Source organism: Achroia grisella, unplaced genomic scaffold (assembly GCF_030625045.1).
Source record: "Achroia grisella isolate CSIRO2021 unplaced genomic scaffold, CSIRO_AGI_Agris_v1 utg874, whole genome shotgun sequence".
Lineage (NCBI taxonomy): Eukaryota > Metazoa > Arthropoda > Insecta > Lepidoptera > Pyralidae > Achroia > Achroia grisella.
The window spans coordinates 1,136,187-1,158,755 of NW_026713051.1; the positions used below are offsets into that span (position 1 = coordinate 1,136,187).

The 22,569-nt window shown below is 31.9% G+C and overlaps 1 protein-coding gene across 1 annotated transcript in view; it reads right to left on the reverse strand.

Moving 5' to 3' along the window:
- The window catches only part of LOC131853068 (uncharacterized), a 57,313-nt gene extending 36,571 nt beyond the window's left edge, over positions 1-20,742 (reverse strand). The window contains exons 1-2 of the mRNA XM_059203864.1: positions 20,581-20,742; positions 20,339-20,440 (exon numbers count right to left, since the gene is read on the reverse strand). Coding sequence (XP_059059847.1) covers positions 20,339-20,358 — 20 coding nt within the window. The 5' untranslated portion in view covers positions 20,359-20,440; positions 20,581-20,742. The remainder of the gene's footprint in view (positions 1-20,338; positions 20,441-20,580) is intronic.
- Between the last annotated feature and the right edge of the window lie 1,827 nt (positions 20,743-22,569).

Below are 22,569 nucleotides of genomic sequence, written 5' to 3' on the forward strand. Positions count from 1 at the left end.
TATAAATACGGTACATACACCAAAAAACCACTTTTTACAATTTTTGTCTGTCGATCTGTCGGTGTGTTTGTTCCGGCTAATCTCTGAAATGGCTGGTCCGATTATAACGAGACTTTTTTTGGCAGGTAGCTGATGTAATAAGGAGTAACTTATGCTACTTTTATTAAAAAAAAATAAAGTATAAAAAAATCATTCCACGCGGACGAAGTCGCGGGCACAGCTATTTTATAATATTAGTGAGGTTTGTATCTTTGGCTATTGTAATAATAGTTAGTACCTATCTATTAAATAGAATATATAGAAATAACAATATTTGCATTTAGCTATAGTCTAGGCAAGTTGTAAATGCACACAATATACAGGTACTTACTTACACATTGCATTGGTACATCAACTGATCGTTAAATATGTGAGAAAAAGTGACTGGCAACAATTGCCGGCAGGCTAAGTAAAATTTGTGTAATGTAACCAACATAAACGTCTGTCTATATGAGGATTTACAAAACGAATACTTACTTTTGTATAATGTCGCATTTAGTTTGCCAATCGTACATAATGAAAGGTTACGTCAAAACTGTAAGCCATCTGTCTTTCAATTCCACTTGTCTTCCTACCCTGTAAATACTAACGTCTAATTACTAAGCAATGATTAACTGGAAGATATTAATTGCGGGTTGAAATCATTTATTCATAAGTTAACTATTTTTGGCACGTATATGATGATATTTGTTATAACTATCATGTGTTAAAAATAGCCCTTTTATACAGTATAACACAGTTATTTCCCACTCCGATCGATCCCCGTCCAATTCAAACGGGGATCGATATTACGACGGCCTGAGCCGAGGTTCGAACCCTTAGTGGTGCCCTCAGACTAAAGTCGTATCCGTCAGGAAGGAGTTGGCCTTCAGCAGCTCCATAAATCGTTACGAGGGTTTGGAGCGCTGGATCTGCACTCGCTCCCTAACGTCCGGTGAAGCTGTAAAGGCCAGCTGCAGCCAACAGCATTTAGAGTAGTCCGAAAAAAAAAAGGCCATCTCCCAAGTGATGGTTTATAATGTCGATTAAATTGTTTTGCTTTACACGAAAAATATTATTATATTTCATGAATATATTCAATTTTATCTCTTTTGAAATTGAAACAAATTATATCACATAGTATAAAACAAAGTCGCTATCGCTGTCTGTCCCTATGTATGCTTAAATCATTAAAACTATGCAACGGATTTTGAAGCGGTTTTTTTAATAGATAGACTGATTCAAGAGGAAGGTTATATATATATACACCCGTGCAAAGAAGGGCGAGTAGCTAGTATTATTATAGAATTTACTGTTCACACCTATAAAAATTCTTGTAACTATATCATAACAACACTTGGCAACTCAAAACTTCTATATATATTGAAATATAAACGACTATTAAATAATTAATAAAGATTAATTAATCTGTAGGGTTGAATATGTAATAATAAATGCGAAACATAACATATAGAATAGCCGATGAAGAAATATCTAATACTCCCAAATGTAGGCCCTAACCTTAAGTCTCAAACGTCTTGTAAGAAGAGTAAGGTAGTTACTAGTTAGTCTAGAAATATAAAGCAATTTTGTTCATAATCTAATAATGACTTGAAAATCGTACGTTACACCGATTTATAAAGGAAATCATAAATAATAGATTTCTATTAAAGGAATTCCTTTATAGCCCAGAACGTCTGTTTATCCTCAACTATTAAATAGCCATTTTCACTTTCACCTTGTTACCATATTAAATTCCGTTGTTTGTCTATAAATTATGATATTATATTACACTAGCTGTTGCTTTTTATCCCTTTAGGGGTGGAATTTATCAAAATCCTTTCTTAGGGGGTGACTACGTCATAGTAGCTTTATGCATGCAAAGATTCATCATCATTATTATCATCATTACATAGTATAAAACATAGTCGCTGTCGCTGTCTGTCCCTATGTATGCTTAAATCTTTAAAACTACGCAACGGATTTTGTAGCGATTTTTTTAAATAGATAGAGTGATTCAAGAGGAAAGTTTATATGTATAATACATGTACGCCCAGGCAAAGTCGGGGTGGATAGCTAGTTAAAAATAAAAAAGTATATCGGTCTATGTACCTATTTGTTATCTTTACACGACTAAACGGATATTTTTGACCCTGAAAGCAGAATAATATTGGATATACACTTTGGGATTTGTCCTTAATACCTATGTGAAAATATGTATTGTGATGGAACTTCACCAATTAATTTATTATAATATTACACATTACACCGGTTACTTTAATAGATAAAGTGATTAAAGAGGAAGGGTTATATACATATATAATACATGTACGCCGGTGCGAAGCCGGGACGACTAGCTAGTCTTAGAATAAATTACTCGATTTATAGTATCTTATGTATTGTCCGTGCATATGTCATCGTTATCATGAGAATTATTAGTGAATGATTGCTACATCTTTGTCAAACGCTACGATATGTTTGTAGCAAATATGCCAATATACTCTTTTTTACATCCATACTTATAGACATTATAACTATGAAAGTCAGTCTTGGATTCACAATTAAATATCTAAACTGATCTATATGAAATTAAACCCGATATTAGACTGTATGAAGAGGACGGTCATAAACTGTATTTACAGCTACTTAACATATTATTTTGTATATTTTTTGTATTTATATTTTTGTATATCATAATCATCTGCTTATTCCTTATCCCATTTATTTGTGGTCAGTATAATATGTTTTTCTTTTCCATTCATTCCTGTTCTGAGTCAGATGACTTACGAGTTCGTTATTTATTCCCTGTCTAACTATATCATCTGTTTATAACAGGTATATATATTGCAATAACAAAACGTGATTAGTATATACTGTATGCGTTAAACGGTACTAAAGTTCGTCAACCGTTAGCTAATTTAATTGCGCTCACGTAATAATTAACACTTCATACGTGATACGAGCATTAATCATTTAATACTTCGGGAAGAAATACACTTCAATGGTTAATAACCTTTCGATAGGTTATGAGCACTTGATATACATGTGAAGACACGCCTTAAAGATGTCTATGTATATTAATAATTCCATCAAAGGGTACGGTAGACTCGAACAAAACCTTTTGTGAATAACGAAACATAAAAAAAATTCGAGTCGACAACATATATCCGCAAAATTCGTATTATGGAGTATTTCGTTAAATTCTAATGACACTGACAAACAAACTGCAGTCGCCATCTTTTCATGTCACCAGCTAACAACCAATCAACACTACGCGTGCGTTGGCTCCAAAGATCCATCACAAAGAACTGTGACATATGACATGTGTCGTTGACGTTTCGCGAAAATATAGTTTTTGACACTTTTTTATTATAAAAAAGTATACAGTTATGTGTTTTTTCTTTAAATTGGCCAATTGTGAGACAAATTTGACAATATTTTTTTATTAATTTGTTTCATGGCTCTGGATACAAGTCCTTTTTAGCCCAACTTAAAGTTTTACAACATAAATTACAAAAATTTAAGTCAATGTCCAATGTCAAATAATAATAAATGTCAAATGTTGTTTCTGTTCTGATGAACTTATTAAAAAAAACTTAATGACAATCACAATTTCTTCACATTTTATTATTACACATTAATTTTTTTAAATAAAGTTGTGGCACTATTGGAACTAGATAAAACCCCGGAGAGTCGCGCGGACTAAATAAAAAAAAAATAATGAAAATGACGATTAAGAATGGAATGAATGAGTGAATGAAGATGTTTGGTTGAAGCAATTGGTTTTAAATATCTGGCAAAGTAGAGAGTGCTTAAAACAAAGAGGTTAATAGAGAATAAACATTAAAAATTATATGTTTTGTAAATTTATTTTGATGTTGATTTAAAATAAAAATTATTTGTATAAATACTTTGGCACTTATTATTTACTATAGTATTTATTAAACACAATGAACTAAGCTTTACGAATCTATGCCTTGGTTACCTTTAATATTCTTTGACAAACGATGACTACAGAAATATCTACCTGAGCGAAGCCGGGGTTTCATCTAGTTATAGAGATATATTACAATATACAAAAATTATACATACAATATACAATATTTTTTATCTCTCTATCTATATTACATATCTAATACCTAGATGAAGAGCAAAGACTTTTAACCTCTATCCCTTTTATTACCTGTTATTTAAGTATTTTTTTTTTAAACCAAAAACACAAACGGGCATGCGGCGCACCTGATTACCGCCGCCCATGAGCATCCGCAACACCAGGGGAATTGCAAGTACGTTGTCGGCCTTTTAAAAAGGAATAAGCTCTTTTCTTGAAGGTTTCAATATCGTATCGGTTCGGAAACACCATTGCTGGAAGGTGATTCCACAATGTGGTTGTTATAAGTATTCATGTATAGAGTCTTGTCTCTGGACATAAGCAGCACAGTTATTTTATTACGAATGAATGCTATAGGACCAGTTATTTTTGTCTTGGGTAATGTCAACTCTGACGAAAGTTTTTATGGGCCCTTAACCTAATATTGCAATGGTTTACAATTATAGATCAAGGGTACCATGATTACAAGCTCGATGAATGTTTAAGGCTTTATATAATTTTAAAATATTATTACTACATTGGTCATTTCATAGCAATATAAAGTCTAAACGTTACCAAAATTAGTACACAAGAAAATCTAATGAAATAAAAAATATCTTTAAGCATGTAGGTGTCAAATTACAGATACTTGTTGTAAGCAAATCTACTGTCAGTTCGGATTGTAGCTAAGATTAAAACCATAAGAATTTAGTAAAGTAAGATAAGAACTGATAAGAATTTCAATAAAGTATGTGTACTTTAAATTCAAAATATCTCTATTCTACCTACATTACATACTCGTATGATATGTCAAGTCTACAATCAGTTCGGAATTTCTAAATGAGAAGAACTGACAGCAAACTCATATCTTAATCTTTTCAAATAAAGTTGTACATGTTTACAATAACACAGATTCAATTTTAAATTCGAAATTTGTGAGAATCGTTATTGTGCATATGTTATTGCAAATCCAAATAGTCTAATCAGTGTTCGCAACCTGAATAGAACAGTACCCGCAAGCAGCACCTTTTGTCGGGACGACTTTTTAATAATATATTACTTACTTAGTTATTTTAATTTCTGAACTTACAAACAATAACTTTAACCTACACGCTAGGCATGAACTACTGTGGACTATTATAATCCAAGGCATGTACGGAATTACAATATCAGATATACACAGCACGCACTCCGTCTGGTCAGACACGAAAATATTGCTACAGTAGTACATGAGAATATTTAATACACTGATTCACCGGCATTCTCATATATATGCACATATAGATATATTAATATTAATGAAAATAGATTTGTGCTTCATCATCATTATTATCATTACATAGTATAAAAAAAAGTCGCTGTCGTTGTCCATCCCTATGTACCTATGCTTAAATCTTTAAAACAATGCAACGGATTTTGAAGCAGTTTTTTTAGTAGATAGAGTGATTCCAGAGGAAGGTTTATGTATATAATACATGAACACCCGTGTGAAGTCGGGGTGGGTAGCTAGTACTTTAAAAAATTGCTTTAAAGTTGCGTATATTTTACCGCAAACGTATTTGGATGACTTTATGATTTGGGTTAGATCTATGAACCTCATCTGATTAATTGAAGAGAAAAATATATTACGCCGACCCCAAATAAATGGGATAAGAAAGAAGCAAATGATGATATTCTGATTAAGTAGTTAGTAGTAGGTAAGTAGGTAGTAGTAGTTGGTAGTCGGATAGAAATAGTCTGCAGACAATTTAGATATTAGAAAAATTAAGTTAGTTAATTTTGCTTTTACTTATTTTAAGCAATTCAAATGTAAAAGGTTATATGTTACCTTTATTCTACCTAAAAAACGATGTAATAATTACAAAATCATTTAACTCATTATTTTCACTGAAATAGAGCGTAATTTACCAAAAATATTTGGACGACCTTGGCAGATAGGAAGTTGCCAGTTAAAAGTCCGAATCCAGTTGACCTTAAGTTTATATGAACGTAAGTATACAGAAATAAAGTGAGTTTTGTTGTCAAAAATGTGTATAAGAGTTCCAAAGTCACATCCTGGTAATTGCTGAATGCCTACACTTCCTCGAGTAGAAAATCAACTTTTACCACAATGGCAGCATATAAAACATGTTTTTTAAACAGGAACTGCACATGCGTAAGTATTCTGTATGTTTAATATTATGCTACTCCTATAATACACACATTATCGTATCGTGTGGGGTCTGCATTAGGTACATCAAAATTAACATAATTTTTCTAAAAAAAACTCAACGCAAAAATACAATCAATATCCCCATTATTTAGTTAAAACTCATCATCATCGTCATCAGCCAATTCCATTCCTCTTCTGGACACGGGCTTGCCATGATCTTCAGCCCTTCTTGTCCAGTGTAGTGTCCCACATATGTAGTTGCGGGTTGTCCTACGTTCCGTTTATCGATTCGCAGTATTCACTCTAGAAACGTTTACTCCATCGACAGATTGACTGTACTGCATCTTGCAAATTCTTAGTTCTCTAGTTAAATTTTTGGATCCCTCAGAAAAATTCCAAGCATACTTCTTTCGATAGCTCGTTGAGCAACTTTGAGTTGGTAGACTAGTCTTATCGTTAATATTCAAGTTTCGAAACTGTAAGTAGAAACGGGTAGGACGCTCCGGTTATGACTTCGTGGTAACGATGGTGAGAAGACTTGACCAACAATTGCCCAGCCTATATAGCAATTTTATTTCCCTTTTAGGAGAACAAGCAACTTTGGCTTTACTCCAAGTTTGCGGATGTCTTCTAATGAAGAGAACTAAGTTTAATGACTGATTCTGCTGAATGGTTTTTTCAATTAAATATAGATTCGAGGAGTAGAAATCATATCGTACCAACTTCGAGGACTTATCGTGTAGGACCCGTATGAAGAATTTCTCGAAAGTACCTTTTGACTGTACCTTGTGCCTTGAGGACTTCTATTATAGTGTCAAATTTTTGTTTTTAAGCCATAGGTCAGTAAGCCACAGTGTTCACTAATTTGAGCAAAATCGATTATATTTTTATTACCTACATAGAGAATAACATAAAAATCTACGATTATAAACACAATAATGATTTATTAAATATATAAATAATTATATTATAACTAATTAATTCAGTATAGAAATATCTTAAGCACACGCGTATTAAAACAAATTCGAATTCATTAATATTTGGTTTGTGGCCGGTTGGACAACTGGCGAAGTTTTGGAGTTCAGTTTTAATTTGAAATTATAATAAATCCAGTGATTAATTGCTTTCATGTTATGATAGTACAATGGTCGCTTCATCTTTATAGTGAGAAGGTGTTTCGTAAGTTAAGACTTGGACAGAAAGAGCCAAGGTCAAAAAACAACGTTCCAATGGAGTATGGTACGGTGTGACACCGACAGCGCCTCATGCCCGCGGCTGGACCTCCGGTGTAATGGCGTGACTATACGTCACTCGCCAACTGGTCACATTCTCGCTAAATATAATTATTATTGGGATTCACCCAGCGGCAGAGGTTAAATGTCGTAACACAATGCAACCGCTAAAGGTTAAAATCTCTAATTTATTAAATCGCTTCGTAGAAAGTCCGAGAAAACCTTATTCTGAACTGCCGGGCTACGTGAGCACACGATCAATTGGGAGGACAGTGAATAAATGAACAAATGCTATGTTTTATTCAACAGTTATCTCACTACATTCTTCGAAAGGTCATCAGCGCTAAAGTGAAACTGGTTGAAACAAAAATTGATGCTTATAAAACGAATACTCACATTAATATCCGATTATGTAGTACGAATGCAATGAGTACTGCACGGCCCCGGGTTCAATCCCGGACTCGCGTGGTTAATGTCAATGATGCAATGGAATAAATCCAATGTCAGAATCTTATGACATGTCTGCTCACAGCGGGTGATGCGCTGAACTAATATGATTATGAAATTATTATGATATAATTTAAAGTTTGCGCAAATATGCATCGCAGAGACGATAGTCTGACTACTGTTTTTGTAGAATAAACTTAAAATCCATAGCGCTGACTATATTTGATTGCATTAAGAATGAGTGTGTAGCGGTTTCTATGTTGATTATCGTATGCCTTTTACTTGTTATTGTGTAATTATTATAAATAACAACTATTCAAAAGAGCAACACACAAGTTAGTTGCTTATTCTTCTTGTGATGAGTCGGCGTTCCGTGTGAGTGGTAGACTAAAAAAATACGACTATTCAAAAGTGCTTATATTGAGTATATTCGAATGAAAATTATTTCTATTACTGTCTATTACTGTTCGTCAGCCACAAGACCACACCGTCGGCCTATTGAGATGTACCATTTGCTTTTAGATATCTACCACAATTTATTACACTACCATACCTGTTACATATATCACATGCATAATGTATTTCGTTATACGAAAATTATAATAGGATTTACATTCTAGTCGCATTTAAAATGGTCTAAGAACACGATTATTTTAACAACCAGTAACACAATCCGAATGGAGGACATTGAATTAATTTTATAATATGACACAAACAAGTTTGTGTCACTCCCTATCGCACTGGTTACACATATAATGTAGGTAAATATTTACTTTCCTTGCTCTATAGGTAACGAAATGTATGAAAAGTAAAAGTTTTATCATGTTCAGTCGTACCTTATTATTATTAAATTATAAATTACCAACTTGATTTATTTTAATAATCATTAACTTTTTTTAATAACAATGATTTAAAGTTGACAAACATATTACACATATTTTTTGTGAGAAAGATATGGAAAGAAGAAAGATAAAGATGTACTTTCGTATCGATTTTGCATTGTATTGGAGAGAAATATGTAAGTCCAATTTGCTGAGAAGATCGATGGCTATAAAATAATAATAATAATAAACTTTATTCATAAATGCACGGTACAATTAAACATAGTTAGTTAGCTTTCGATATAGGAGAACCTGTGCCACGAAAGCCAGTTCCCTCCGACATACTGTAAACATTTTTGGTACATTTGCAGTTGTGTAAATAAAGTAATGAAATAAAAACTTAAATACCTGTAAACACAAAAATAAATGTATAAAAGAGACGCTATTCTTTTTGGCGTACTAGATTGTATAGAACTTTAATTTAACACAATGTAGAGAGAAAAGAAAATCAAAGTAATAAGTATACAAGAAAAATGCTAAGTAATATGCTTAATGTACTTTTCAGAAAGAACTAATCTTTTTCTTATTTAATTGGAATATAAGAAATCATCCGTCATACTCGTGAACGGGTGCTCCCTGGTCTGCTCAGATTACGATCACTGCTTGCACTTTTGCAATAGCATATGCTGATCACTCTATACTTCCAAATTTGAATTTGAAAATAAATGTCTATTATTATAAACATGTACAATATTTATTTGAAAAGTACATGAGCTGAGATTCATGTTATTTCTTCTGATCTCGAAATCTTTCCGAACTGACGGTAGATTTGAATCTGTAATATACCTACATGAATAAAGATATTTTGAATTTGAATTTCGAATCTGAAGTTACCGTACGCAAACGACTTTCCCTAATTTAGGTATAGATTTACCTCGGTATAAATTAGATGCGTATAAAATAAAAACCGTAGTAATTCAGAACAAGGGCACAATATTTAGCAACTAACTCATTACAATAGTGCCCTTCAAGTATTTCTTGCTAAAGATACCATCAAACAATAATACATGACATCAAGTACCAGTTAATTCATTATACCTAACAACAGTTTGGCAATTATTGCTCAAAAAAGAGTCCATGCCAGTACAAACTTTTTATTTGAAGGCACAGTAGTCTTGTTAACATAATAGAAACTAAATTACGCACTATGTGAAATGGATTACTTATAAGTTTTGTGTGATAACACTAGTTACATAAGAACATGAAAAAGTTCCCATGGTTACAATGCACCGTATGGGTAATGAAGATATTGGGCCAGGCCACGACCCGGCCCGTCTGTCAACCGATAATTATAACATTCCAATTGACTATCGAAATGTTCCTAACTTGCTGTATGAATATGAGGAATTGATAAATAATAATAAATAGTAAAAAGTATATAAACTCTACATATTTGGTTTCTCTAAAATAACCTTAACATTTTTTTTTTGTATAAAACACAAAATTGCGCACAGACAATTTTAGAGATTTTTAGAGACCCTCTGGCAAATAGAAAACCGTAATAGCTTGTAATTTAGTATTTGATTGTTTAATCTAACAGACGAAAATTGTAAAAAGTGTTGTTTTGGTGTATGTCCGTGTATATGTTCATATGCATGTAGCGAAAAACGGTTGTTTCAATACTACATTGACACTCCAGTTTTGTTTATATGTATACATGGGTACAAACATGGGTTTACATTGGTTGTTATTGTAATATAATGTCTCATTATGTTTTGCCTCATTAGGCATGCAAAATTTATAACTCTTTATAGATTATTTAATTATTAAAACAATTATCATCTAAGTAATTATAAATATATATTATTATTATTACATTATTATTGGATCGATGTACCGAACTGGGCGGTAGGGAAAAAAATATATAATGTAAAAACTTGACGTTCATAGCGGCTAAAATGTCGTACATGAATAAATAATTTTTGAATTTTGAATTTTAATGAAATACTCAAACAATCATATTCACTTCTTCGCTGCCCTATACCAAGCAATAAAAATATATAAATCTGTTTTAAAAACGTCGTGGTTCAGTATCTTATTAGTTAGATACTGAACCACGACGTTTTTATCTACTTTTGACTTAGTACTATAAAAGATAAAAGATTCATACACAATGTATTCTAAGTTACGAAACAAAGAAGTCGAACGTTTTATGCTGTGCTCTAAGTTTTAGAACTCCAAATCCTAATTTTCATAATCATAATTTCAATCTGTTATGTTAATACTTAATTCAATAATATTAAATACCATAATTTAACAGCTACTTGTTGAACCTTAGGCGTCACTGAGGACTTGGCACTAGCACCACTAGTAACATTTACATTAACCAAACATGGGTTGAGTTACATGGTACTCTGTAATATTTTCTCATCTGTGATAGTACCTAGTTGACAAGTATCTAGTTGAATATCATATTTAGAATAACACTATGAGTAGTTGTTAGAAAATATCCTCAGCGTGGTGACCCTACCAAATGTTGTCGCGTGCGAAGAAAAACATTCCTGTAATTTTCCGCTTCAAGCCTGACCGCGCTGAAACTATCGGTATTAAAAGTTGCGTCAGCTTGTTGCAGTGCAAGTTCTGGAGTTGGTGAGGTTGTGGTATGTAGGTGCCTACCCAGATGACCAATAATCACTTTATTGAGTAACAGTGTAAGGATTAGCGGCCGGTACAATCTGAGTGGCGCGCCAACGGGTCGTGACCCGCCACCCGCCGCCCTTGACATATCGAATCATTGGCTAGAGAAAGTGCAACCCATCAAACTGGCCCGATCAAGCTCAGCTGGATAGCAAATGAACCATTCGACTGTAATTGCGAGTACGATCATAAGACCGTTTATATTGTTAACAAGTTTATAACTTTTATGGGCCATTGAATTTATTTATTCCGTTTTGTAATCACATCTATTCATGATTTCAAAAGGGACAACTCAACTTCAACTGCATGGTCAAATTCCTACGCGCATATTTAAATGTGATTAGTTCGAGCGTATTATGTATGGGTGTATTACGCAAAATGTAAGTTCATTACCATCCCAGTGATGGAGGTTCAATGATAGTTCGTGTCGGATGGTCGTGAACAACGAAAGTGGTAGAGATGATTTGCTGCCACTGCTTGTGACCAGTTGATGACCTTACACTACGAAAGTCACGAACTGGTAGTTAAGTAACATACGTTTATTTTTAATGTCCTTAATCATATCAGCTGTGGCTATATGTTCTTTATATATAAAAATTACGTGTCACGTTGTCTGTCCGCGATAAAACTCCTAAACTACTGAACCGATTACAAATTTGATTTGCACATTTTGTGCAATTTGATCCAACTTGAAAGATAGGATAGCTTACATCAAAATTTATAGTTGCAATATTATTGTATTCACACATTCACACAACCGAGTCTGCTAGTATATATATATATATATATATATATATATATATATATACATTTCAAGTGGTATATACATAGTACAAGTATAGCTATTATATAATATAAAAGTAAATAACGAATTCATGTTCTTTATTTACTAACGAAATCTTTTAAAACGTGGAAATAGGTTGATAATTACATACTATCTGAATAAATAAAAAGAAATTGGATTACTAGTCTATACTTACATATAATATACACAATTAGGTAGGTACACTACCATAAAATTTCTCTAATTATAACCTCTGAAGTTTTTTTATTAATTTATTTGTTGCGTCTTGGTACATATACACAACAGTAATGATCTTTCTATCTCCTAAAGTCTCCCAGTATTTAGATTGAAGAAGGGTATAAATGACGCAGATGAAGTCGTGTGTAACAACTAGTTTTATTATATATTAGCTGTTCCCGCGACTTCGTCCGTGGAGAAAATTGGAGTGTCTGTTTGTAATATTGAAATAACCGTTTTTTACTACATGCATATAAATAAATATGGTACATACACCGAAATAAAATTTTCTACAATTTATATATAATTTTTACGGTATCTGTCTGTCTGTTTGTTCCAGCTAAACTCTGAAATGGCTGGACCGATTTAGACGGGACTTCTTTTGGCAGGTAGCTGATATAATAAGCAGTAACTGAGGCTACTTTTATTTTAGAAAAATGAAGTTAAATTCCACGCGGACAAAGTCGCTGTAACATCTAGTTTTAACTACATTTCGTGGCATTTCCTTAGTATTCTATACTAGAACTTTCTATCTACAATTATCTTTGAAATTAGAATATACATTCAAACAATGCAAAATAAAAAAAATTAAACGGAAATGGTACACAAACTGGATACTAATCGTTTTAATATGTACATATACATATATATTATACAAAGGCGAATCATCAGCGCACAAACAAATTAAAATGTATTAATATAATTACGTAACTGTTAATACAATGAATACATCACAATGCATTGTTGGCACGCGGCCGTCTTGTGAACGTATCTTAAGAGTCTTACATGTAAAAGCGAAAGTGAAGGTCGGAGAAGATGCGTCTAGCGGAGACTCGAGATAAGTGGCCGAGCGCACGAAGCCGGAATACCGACGCACCGTCGCAGCATCACGATATAATATACTACGCTATAGCACCACGGGTCCATTAGGGTTACCACAACGATTTTAATTTCCATAACTTTAATACGACTTAACATTAAATATAAAAAAATACATTCTTAATCTGGTCTTAACACGAATAATTTTATGGGAATTACCTCTCTCGACGTAATTTATATAATTATAATACGACTTTTAACATTAAATATATATTATATTTATATTATTAACTCCGTCGTAGCATCACGATATACGACGCTATAGCGCCACGGGTCCATAAGGGTTACCGCAAAATTATTAATTTTTATAATTTCAATATGAGTTTTAAAATAAAAATTAAAAGAAAATATACATTAACCTGGTCTTAACACAAATAATTTTATGGCAAATAAATGTATTTACCTCTTAGAGGTTTCGACTAGGTTGCACTAGCCGTGATCACGAGCTGACTGTAAATAATAGATATATATCTAACGTTTAAAAATAACTTACAAAAAAATACATTCGATAAACTAGTAGATACTAAATTTTAAAATATTAGAATTTTATTACTAAAAAAAACTACTAAAAAACTAACAGAATTGAAAGTTAGGCTTTAGAAATATTACCTTATTATCGTATGAAACTCAAATATTAATTATATGTATTAACTAATACTCTTTACTAAGAAATGTTTACATTTAATAATTTATGAAAATATCTGCGTCCATATTTTCATATACTTTAATTTTTATCATATGTTCATGAAATGAGAACCCTGAATAGTTAGAGAGAGAAACTGACTGGTTACAAAGTAGTTATAGAGGTTATTGCAACACAAACACCACTTCGGGAAAACAGACGCTCTAGCGGATATCCGTATCAATAAATATATCACAAGTTGATTTGCACTGCTTCTAATTGTTCCTAAAGTTGTCTAGTTATTGTATTATTCATATAACATGCTGTGACATAATCTTTGTACATGTAATGAGAAAAATAATTGAGATTTAACAGTAGAAATGCTTGTAAATTTCATCATTTTCGTTGACATATGAAACATGTCAACGAAACTGAAATATTTCAAGCATTTCTTGATTTATTGAAATATATTTCTCATCAGAATAGAATAGAATATATCTTTATTGTTAACTGTATGTTTATATGTTTACATTAATTTGTCGTTGATATAATAATCAACCTTCAATCCAAACTCTCTTCACCATCATTATCATCATTATTACATAGTATAAAACAAAGTCGTGGTCACTGTCTGTCCGTCCCTATGTATGCTTCAATCTTTAAAACTACGCAACGGATTTCGAAGCTGTTTTTTTAATATATAGAGTGATTCAATAGGTTTATATGTATAATACCTACATGTAGACTCGGGATAAGCCGGGACGTGTAGGTAGTTGTATATAAAATGATTTTTTTCGTTCATAAGATACGATACCTCAAGATGTTACTTAGAGACATACCCAAATAAAAGAGGTTGTCATTATTTGTCAGCACAGTGCATTTTTAGTTTTCAACTAAACGCCTCCTTCCGATGGTCGCGGACTCGATTCCTCGCACGGTGCAAACATTTGTATTCATCAGTATTATTGTTTGTATCAGTCTGGTATTTTAAAAAAGATCTAAGTATTTATATCAATTTATCTAGTGCTTATAACACCAGCTCTGCTTACCGTGGGACTATATGGCGCTGTGTTTATAGTCCAGGGTTATTTACAATTATTATTAAGTAGAGTAAGTAAATTTAAAAGTAAAGCCTATAGCAGGAATGTGATATAAGTTCTTATGTCGGTAGTACATCGAACCTTGAACTCCTTCAAAACTCTTACATTCAACAATTCATAAAGAGCAACACACAAATTTCTTGATCATTCTTCTTGTGATGAGACAGCTTTCCGAATGAGCGGTAGATTAAAAAAATGTGATGACTATTCAATGTAAGTTTATTTAAATAAATGATTTTCTATTCTATACTATTCTATTCTCACACATGTTACAATATTGTCTGATACTATTATATAATCGTAGGAAAGCATCAATACTACAATATAATAAGTGCCAAGCGTGACGCATTTTATCAATCACAGTGAAATGTAAATCGTATGTGTAATACAGATGCGGTGCAAATATGTAGTCACGGTAATCGACTTTCCTTTTTAAATATTCTAGTAAGTACATATCGAAAGTTATATCATGGACACATGGTCATACGCGTTTTTGTATTCTTACATTCCTTACTAACCACTACATATTACTTTTGAACATGTCTTTCCCTACAGTAGACGTAATACAAGACTCTACTATTTAGACACACTCACAGCACTATTCTATAAGTAAACCATTCTATTGGGATATAAGTATAGTATGTATTTTATTTATGCAACTAAATATAGGTATAGATGTTTTAATTCAAATTTTTTATGTCCTGTTAAAACATCTTGTTGAAGAGTCTGATAAATGTATTCATCACCACAATAATGTGAAATTCGTAAGATTATTATCCCTATAGTAGACGTAATACAAGACTTTTACTATTCTATAAGTCGCGGACGAATTGGAAAACGCCTTCCGCGATTCTACAACCACTTTATTGGGATACCTTCTAGTTTCTTAGTATTTTATTTATGCGGTTGGATATAGTATATTTTTTTTATTTCAATACATTCTGTCCTCTTAACACAACTTGTTGAAGAGTCTGATAAAAATATTCATCACCACTAAAATATGAAATTTGAAAGTATAGAATTGGCATTTTGCTATGTTTAAATCATTTAGCATACGATAGTATACTAGCAAATAGCTACATCTTTGTGATTTATAATTATCGTTTATTCTTATTTTTTTTATACATCCTTATTTTTTTAAAGTCAATCGTTGTCGCTTTACGCAGGTCTGAAATAGCATTTTTATCAGTTTATATAAAGTTTTATTAATAGATATACTTACATAATATAATATATATTAAAATTCCCTTACAATACTTTATTAATTATTATATTATTAATTACTATCAATTGTATTATATAATAATTCTTTGTCTTCTAGCAGAACCTAAATATCTCATGATGTAAAGCAGACGGTGCATGATTTCCTATTTATATTATAAATTCGAAATTATTTGAATGAATTACATAAAACACTTTTTGTTATCATAACCAAATTCACACGCAACAAGCAACTACTTCATAGGTAATATACAATAAACAATTCTGGAGGTTTTTTTATCTAATTAGGAAGTAGTGACTGCTTTAAACAAAGTATACACGTAAGGTGAATGTAAAAACATAACTACTTTCTATCTAAAACATCTACAAAGCAAACAATTTCAAAAATCCAATGTAACACGGTAATTATACACTTAATTAAATATCATTTAGAATTATATAGATTAAGACAATGAGAAATTCGATTTCGTAATGATATGGAATTTCGAGAACGCTCCGATAATCTTTAATCCGGTTTTAATGTAAATTTGCAATCTAAAATACCTAAGCGGTTTGTAACACGAAATATGAGATATTTTAAAATTCTGAACTGTATGGTGACATAAATAAAGACCATTAATGTGCATACGAAACCTTATTTTAATCTAGCAGATATCTAATTTATAAACAGTTACCGAATATTATATAATATTTTATGAGTAATATTTTAATTTGCAAAACTAAAATGGATGTATATTCACGAACGTATGTGTTTACCATTTTATAGAACTGCTTGCTTCTTAAATCATTAATGTTATGGAAAACAAACCTAATAAGACAACAACTAAATAGTTTCAACTAATAAATATTTTATATAGTATATATTTTTTTATATTATATTTTTACGTAGATATTCGTATCTAGCACCTACGGAGCAAAGGAATACTTTGCTCAGTGGCTTTCAGACACGAACATTTCCCTTGTCAAATATCATATCCGTAACTTAAGAATTTATTATACTGTATATATAAACTTATATTTTATTATTCTCGTAGGATATTTGTGATCAGTCTATAAACAAATCTTCATTCAGAGTATATCACATAAGATGTTCAGTTAAGTATAATTAACGCGTTATATTGTACAATGTATTTTTAAAATCAAAGTATAAGTCATTATACATTTATTATCAATGACTGCGAACAGGGATGAATGGAAGAGAAAAACATATTACGACGACCACAAATAAATGGGATAAGGAAGAAGCAGGTGATGGTGATTTATTATCAAAGTATGTCCAATATTTTAAAATAAAACTGGATTTAGTAATTGAGTAACATACACAAATAAACAATAAAATTAAGAACCTACTTTTTCGAACAGGATTCATATTGAATTTATATTTATTAATATAAGGTGCACTTTATTTTGTAACAGATATGATATTTCTGAGTATAAGTCTGTTTGTAGCAGCAACTCATTATTTGTAACCTCTATAGAGGTCTAACTATCTATTCCACTTTGAATATGAAATCATCATAATGCAATCAAAACGAGGCTAATACTCTATGTGTATTAGTATGGTTATAAAATAGTTTATAATTTATTACACTCAATTATGAACCACGAAATAATAATGTAGTTATATAAATATTTGTTTATCCTATTTCATTTGAGGTGGCATTGAAATTTCGTATCTAATATATAACACTTTAAATTGCAATCAAAAACAAGTAATTACAAATAACAAATAATATCAAATCAAATCAAAAAATATAAATTCATGTAGAACACATTAGCCACATATGAATGACAATCTTTGTGTTAATTTTTCCCTACTCTCTACTGCTTTTAATTTGTAACATACATTTTATTATCTAATTGATTATAGGGAGAATATAGTAATATTGCTATGGAGTATAAATCAGTTTTATTTATAGTAATATAAAATAAGTAAAAAAAATTATATAACTACCTAAAATATGCATATTCTTATATTAATTATAAAATAGCCGCAAGGTTATTGAAAATTCTATCATATGAAAATGACATATAAACAAACAACAGAATATAAAAAATCAAGTGTTAATCCGGGATAAGGTTGATATACACTTAAAATTTGAATTATACTGTGGTTATTTTAGGAAAACAAATTATTCATTAAATTTTCAATAGTTTCCTATAGTCAGTACTAATATTATAAATGCGAAAGTGTGTCTTTCTATCTGTCTGTCCGTCTGCTTATTACCTATACTTGACTATACAGAAGAATGGATATTAATTAACTTTTACATGAAGATAAATTATACCACGAGGACGGATTTATGGTACCTTGTAACTCAGATATCTAAAATCGAAAATGCGATACCAAGTAATCTATACATATAAATAAAATTGGAGTGTCTGTTTGTAATATTGCAATAACCGTTTTTTACTACAAGCATATGAATATATATATGGTACATGTAACAAAATAACATTTTTTATCATTTCTGTCTGACTGTCTGTCGGTCTATTTGTTCCGGCTAATCTCTGAAATGACTGGACCGATTTTGACGGGACTTTTTTGACAGGTAGCTGATGTAATAAGGAGTAACTTAGGCTACTTTTATTTTAGAAAAATAAAGTTAAATACCACGCGGACGTACGCGGGAACAGCCAGTTGTTAATAAAAGAAATTCAAATATAATTGTTCTACAATCGAATATTTTATGACACACAATAAATATTCAATTTACACGCTTTCCTATGGTTGAAAGGTGTTATATCCGACTGATTGTATACGGGACATGGAATTGAAAATGAAAGGAGCTATCATGTGTTTGCTATTGTCTGGTATGTGGGCACATCCGTACATACATTTAGCGATTATGTCGCAATCCGACAACTTGTGAGAGCTTTGACGATTGAATCTGTTATAGCAAATTTGTAGTGTTTATATCATGAACTTTTCAAAGTATAATAATTATTAATGCTTTTAATCTGTATAAACGTAATTTATTAAAATAACTCATTAATTTCACGTATTCTAATACAATTATTATTTAGTTATTATTATATTATGTTATATCGTTTTAGGAATTGCTGGGCACAGTCAAATGGAAATATTTTAATAATTCCATTCAATCAAAGAACAGTATTACACAACATACTAAATAAGTCGGTTGCTTTAAATGTTATTTCTATTTTAATTCAAGGTGGCCGACTTTTGATGCTGACATTATATTATAATGGAAAATAAACAAAGAAATGCAAGACTATATCGAAATATATGATAGATTTTACCTTCATATAAAAACTAGTATATTATTATTATTTTATAAAACTATGTAACCCAGTCGAATGCATAATATTTGTTTCGCCATACGCAAGAGAAGACACGTGACAGAAAGTTGGTTGCACCTTGTAAGCATACTTTTAACATCATAAATTTGCGGTCAAGCTATTAGTGACAATTGAATACTGTATTCATCGTGAAAACAGAGGAGACTAGGCATCGGTGGGAGGCACTTCGGTTTTGTTCACAGATATAATAAATTACTTATAGTACATAGAGTAAATTTGTAAATCTAGAAGGGTGAGTGGCACACGCAGCGGGCGCGGCCGAGGCCCGGACGGCGCTGCGCGGGAGACAATATCCACGCGCTAAATCGTGCATATTTTAAAAGCAATGTTTCGCAGACTTATTGAGAAATACGCGCCCTCATTCGTGAGGTCGGTCGACTGCGTTGAGTAATGAAAACCTGATTTCCACATGACAAATCAGATCAAATTTTTGTATATTATTATAATACATCCTCTAATAAATCTACCCCTATGTAAGTGTCGCGAAGACATAGGTTACATTCACACGTTCACACTAATCATTTATACAAATAGACAATGAAAGTGACAATTGCATGCTGACAGATTTGACAACGCTAATGTTGTAATACATGACTGTGTTGTTCATAGAAAGTCAACTCTACGCACCTAATAGTTATTATATAAATTTACCGATTCTGTTTTATATTACTCGTAGTTTATTTCCAAAGTGTAATAAATGTGATAGGTACTTACAGAGCTATTGTGGCGGTCATGTTGCGGGAGTGCAGGTGTCGTTTGCGGTGCGTGTAAGGAGCGCGAGCGCGCCTGCCCGGAGCCCTGCTGGCTTAGTTCTGGCTGCAACAGAGACCTCACGTCAACACACGCGCCTTTCCCAAACTCCACAATTGCGACAGTGAAGCTCAACGAGGAAGCTGCATCGCATATTTAAATGCAACGTTAATGTCAGAGAGCGTTTAAATGCCAATAACGACGACCTTTCGGTTTTGAACTGGATTGCGCAAGCGAGGATCGCCGGTGATGAAGAATGTGAGAAAGGCGAGTGCGGGGACGTGGTTGGTAGGGGTGGAACGCACCGGAGGGTGTGGGTAACACCGATGGCGACGCGCTACCTTACGGCGACTAACCTCGCCGCGGCGCGTGCACCTCTTACTTATAGCCGTGCGCCCACCAGCCGTGCCGCCCAACCACATGGCGCCGACTGTGCGCTGGCTGACATCTGCTACCCGGCCACCCTCGACTGCTTCAACCAACTGCAGCCTATCCCTGGATGCTACACTTCATCCCAATATCAGATCAATGTCTCAAGATCTTTACTTACACCCCAATTTTATCCTAGTATTTTGTTTACTAACTCAACAAAAATAAGTATATAGTAATCAGTTACTTCAGGAGAGCTATTTCATCGCATAATTTTATAAATGTATAAGAATTTAAAATTTAATCTTATGGTGTTAGCCACCATATAAAAGAGTTCAACGCGCTGTATAGCACAATTTAGATTGATGTTTTTTTAATTTTACTTCAATATAATATTAGTGGCAACAATATCTAAATCTTTTTATGTATTTATTTGAAATATAATTTAGTCATGTTATATATGTGTGTGTTATGTATGTATGTGTCATTTATGAAGCTTCTAAATTACTAATATCTGATGTAAACAATAAATTTAGTATTATATATAATATTTACAAATAAAAATAAACCAGCAGTTCTTCTATAATGTATTCATATTTATTATAATAACATGATCGGTTATTCTAAAGTATAAAGCAAATAAAATATAACGATACAACTGTAAACCTAGATATGGTAGTCAGAGGCATTGTCAATAGCCGATGTCGTAGTGTAACACTTGATATGATCACATTTCACTGGGTATTTGAATCCGACATGACTGGGGTCGAATTTGCCGTCATCTCTCAAATTAATTTATGGTTTGTTACGGTGTTTCTACCGGAAACCAGACAAAATATAAATTGACATTCAAATTATTTTTTTTTTATGGCGCCCATTTCATATATATGTATATGTATATATATTATATATCTCCTCCAGTGAACACTCCCAATAATATATTAAAAAAAAAAAATAATAAAATTATTGTGCAAAAAAATATTTATACATTATTAAATAATAATTAAATGTATCATACATTAATAAATAACGGTGAAACAAATAAAATTATATAAGTGTTTTATATTTATAGCTTGGTTATAAAGGAATTTATATATGCTGATGTACAATATATATATGATGATATATATTTTTTATCTGTTGTATTTTGTTAACTGACAAATGTAGTTGTCTGTCTATTTATTTTTTATGTTACTATACCATATGTGTGTGCGTTAACGCAAGTTAAAGTTTTATATATCTACTAGCTGTCCCGGTAAACATTGTTTTGCCATATAAATAAAAATCGCTATTAAAAAATAGGGGTTGCTGCTCGAAGGGTGAAAATTTATGGTTGTATGTATTTTTCAATCCTAAATAATAATTAAATATAATGTCGAAAATATTAAAAAAATATATCCCTTAACACTTAGGGGTATGAAAAATAGATAGTACCCGATTCTCAGACCTACATATCAGTAGGTATATAAAATAGCGTATAAAATTTCATAAAAATCGATCAAGCCGTTTGGGAGGAGTACCACACTAACATTGTGACACGAGAATTTATAGATACGTATAAAATTATTATTAGAAGATGTAAGTGACCTAATACCATGCTCATATTATCATCCTTCACTGGTACCAGTAGATACCGTCAGCGCAGGTAGACACTATGTTTACATTATTCTTACTAATATTATAAATGTGAAAGTAGCTCTGTCTGTCTGTCTGTCGGTCTTACACGCCAAAACTACTGAACCGATATAAATGAAATTAGGTACACAGACAGTCTAGACCCTGAGAAAGGACATGGGCTGATTTTTAATGCGAAAAAGGGGATGAAT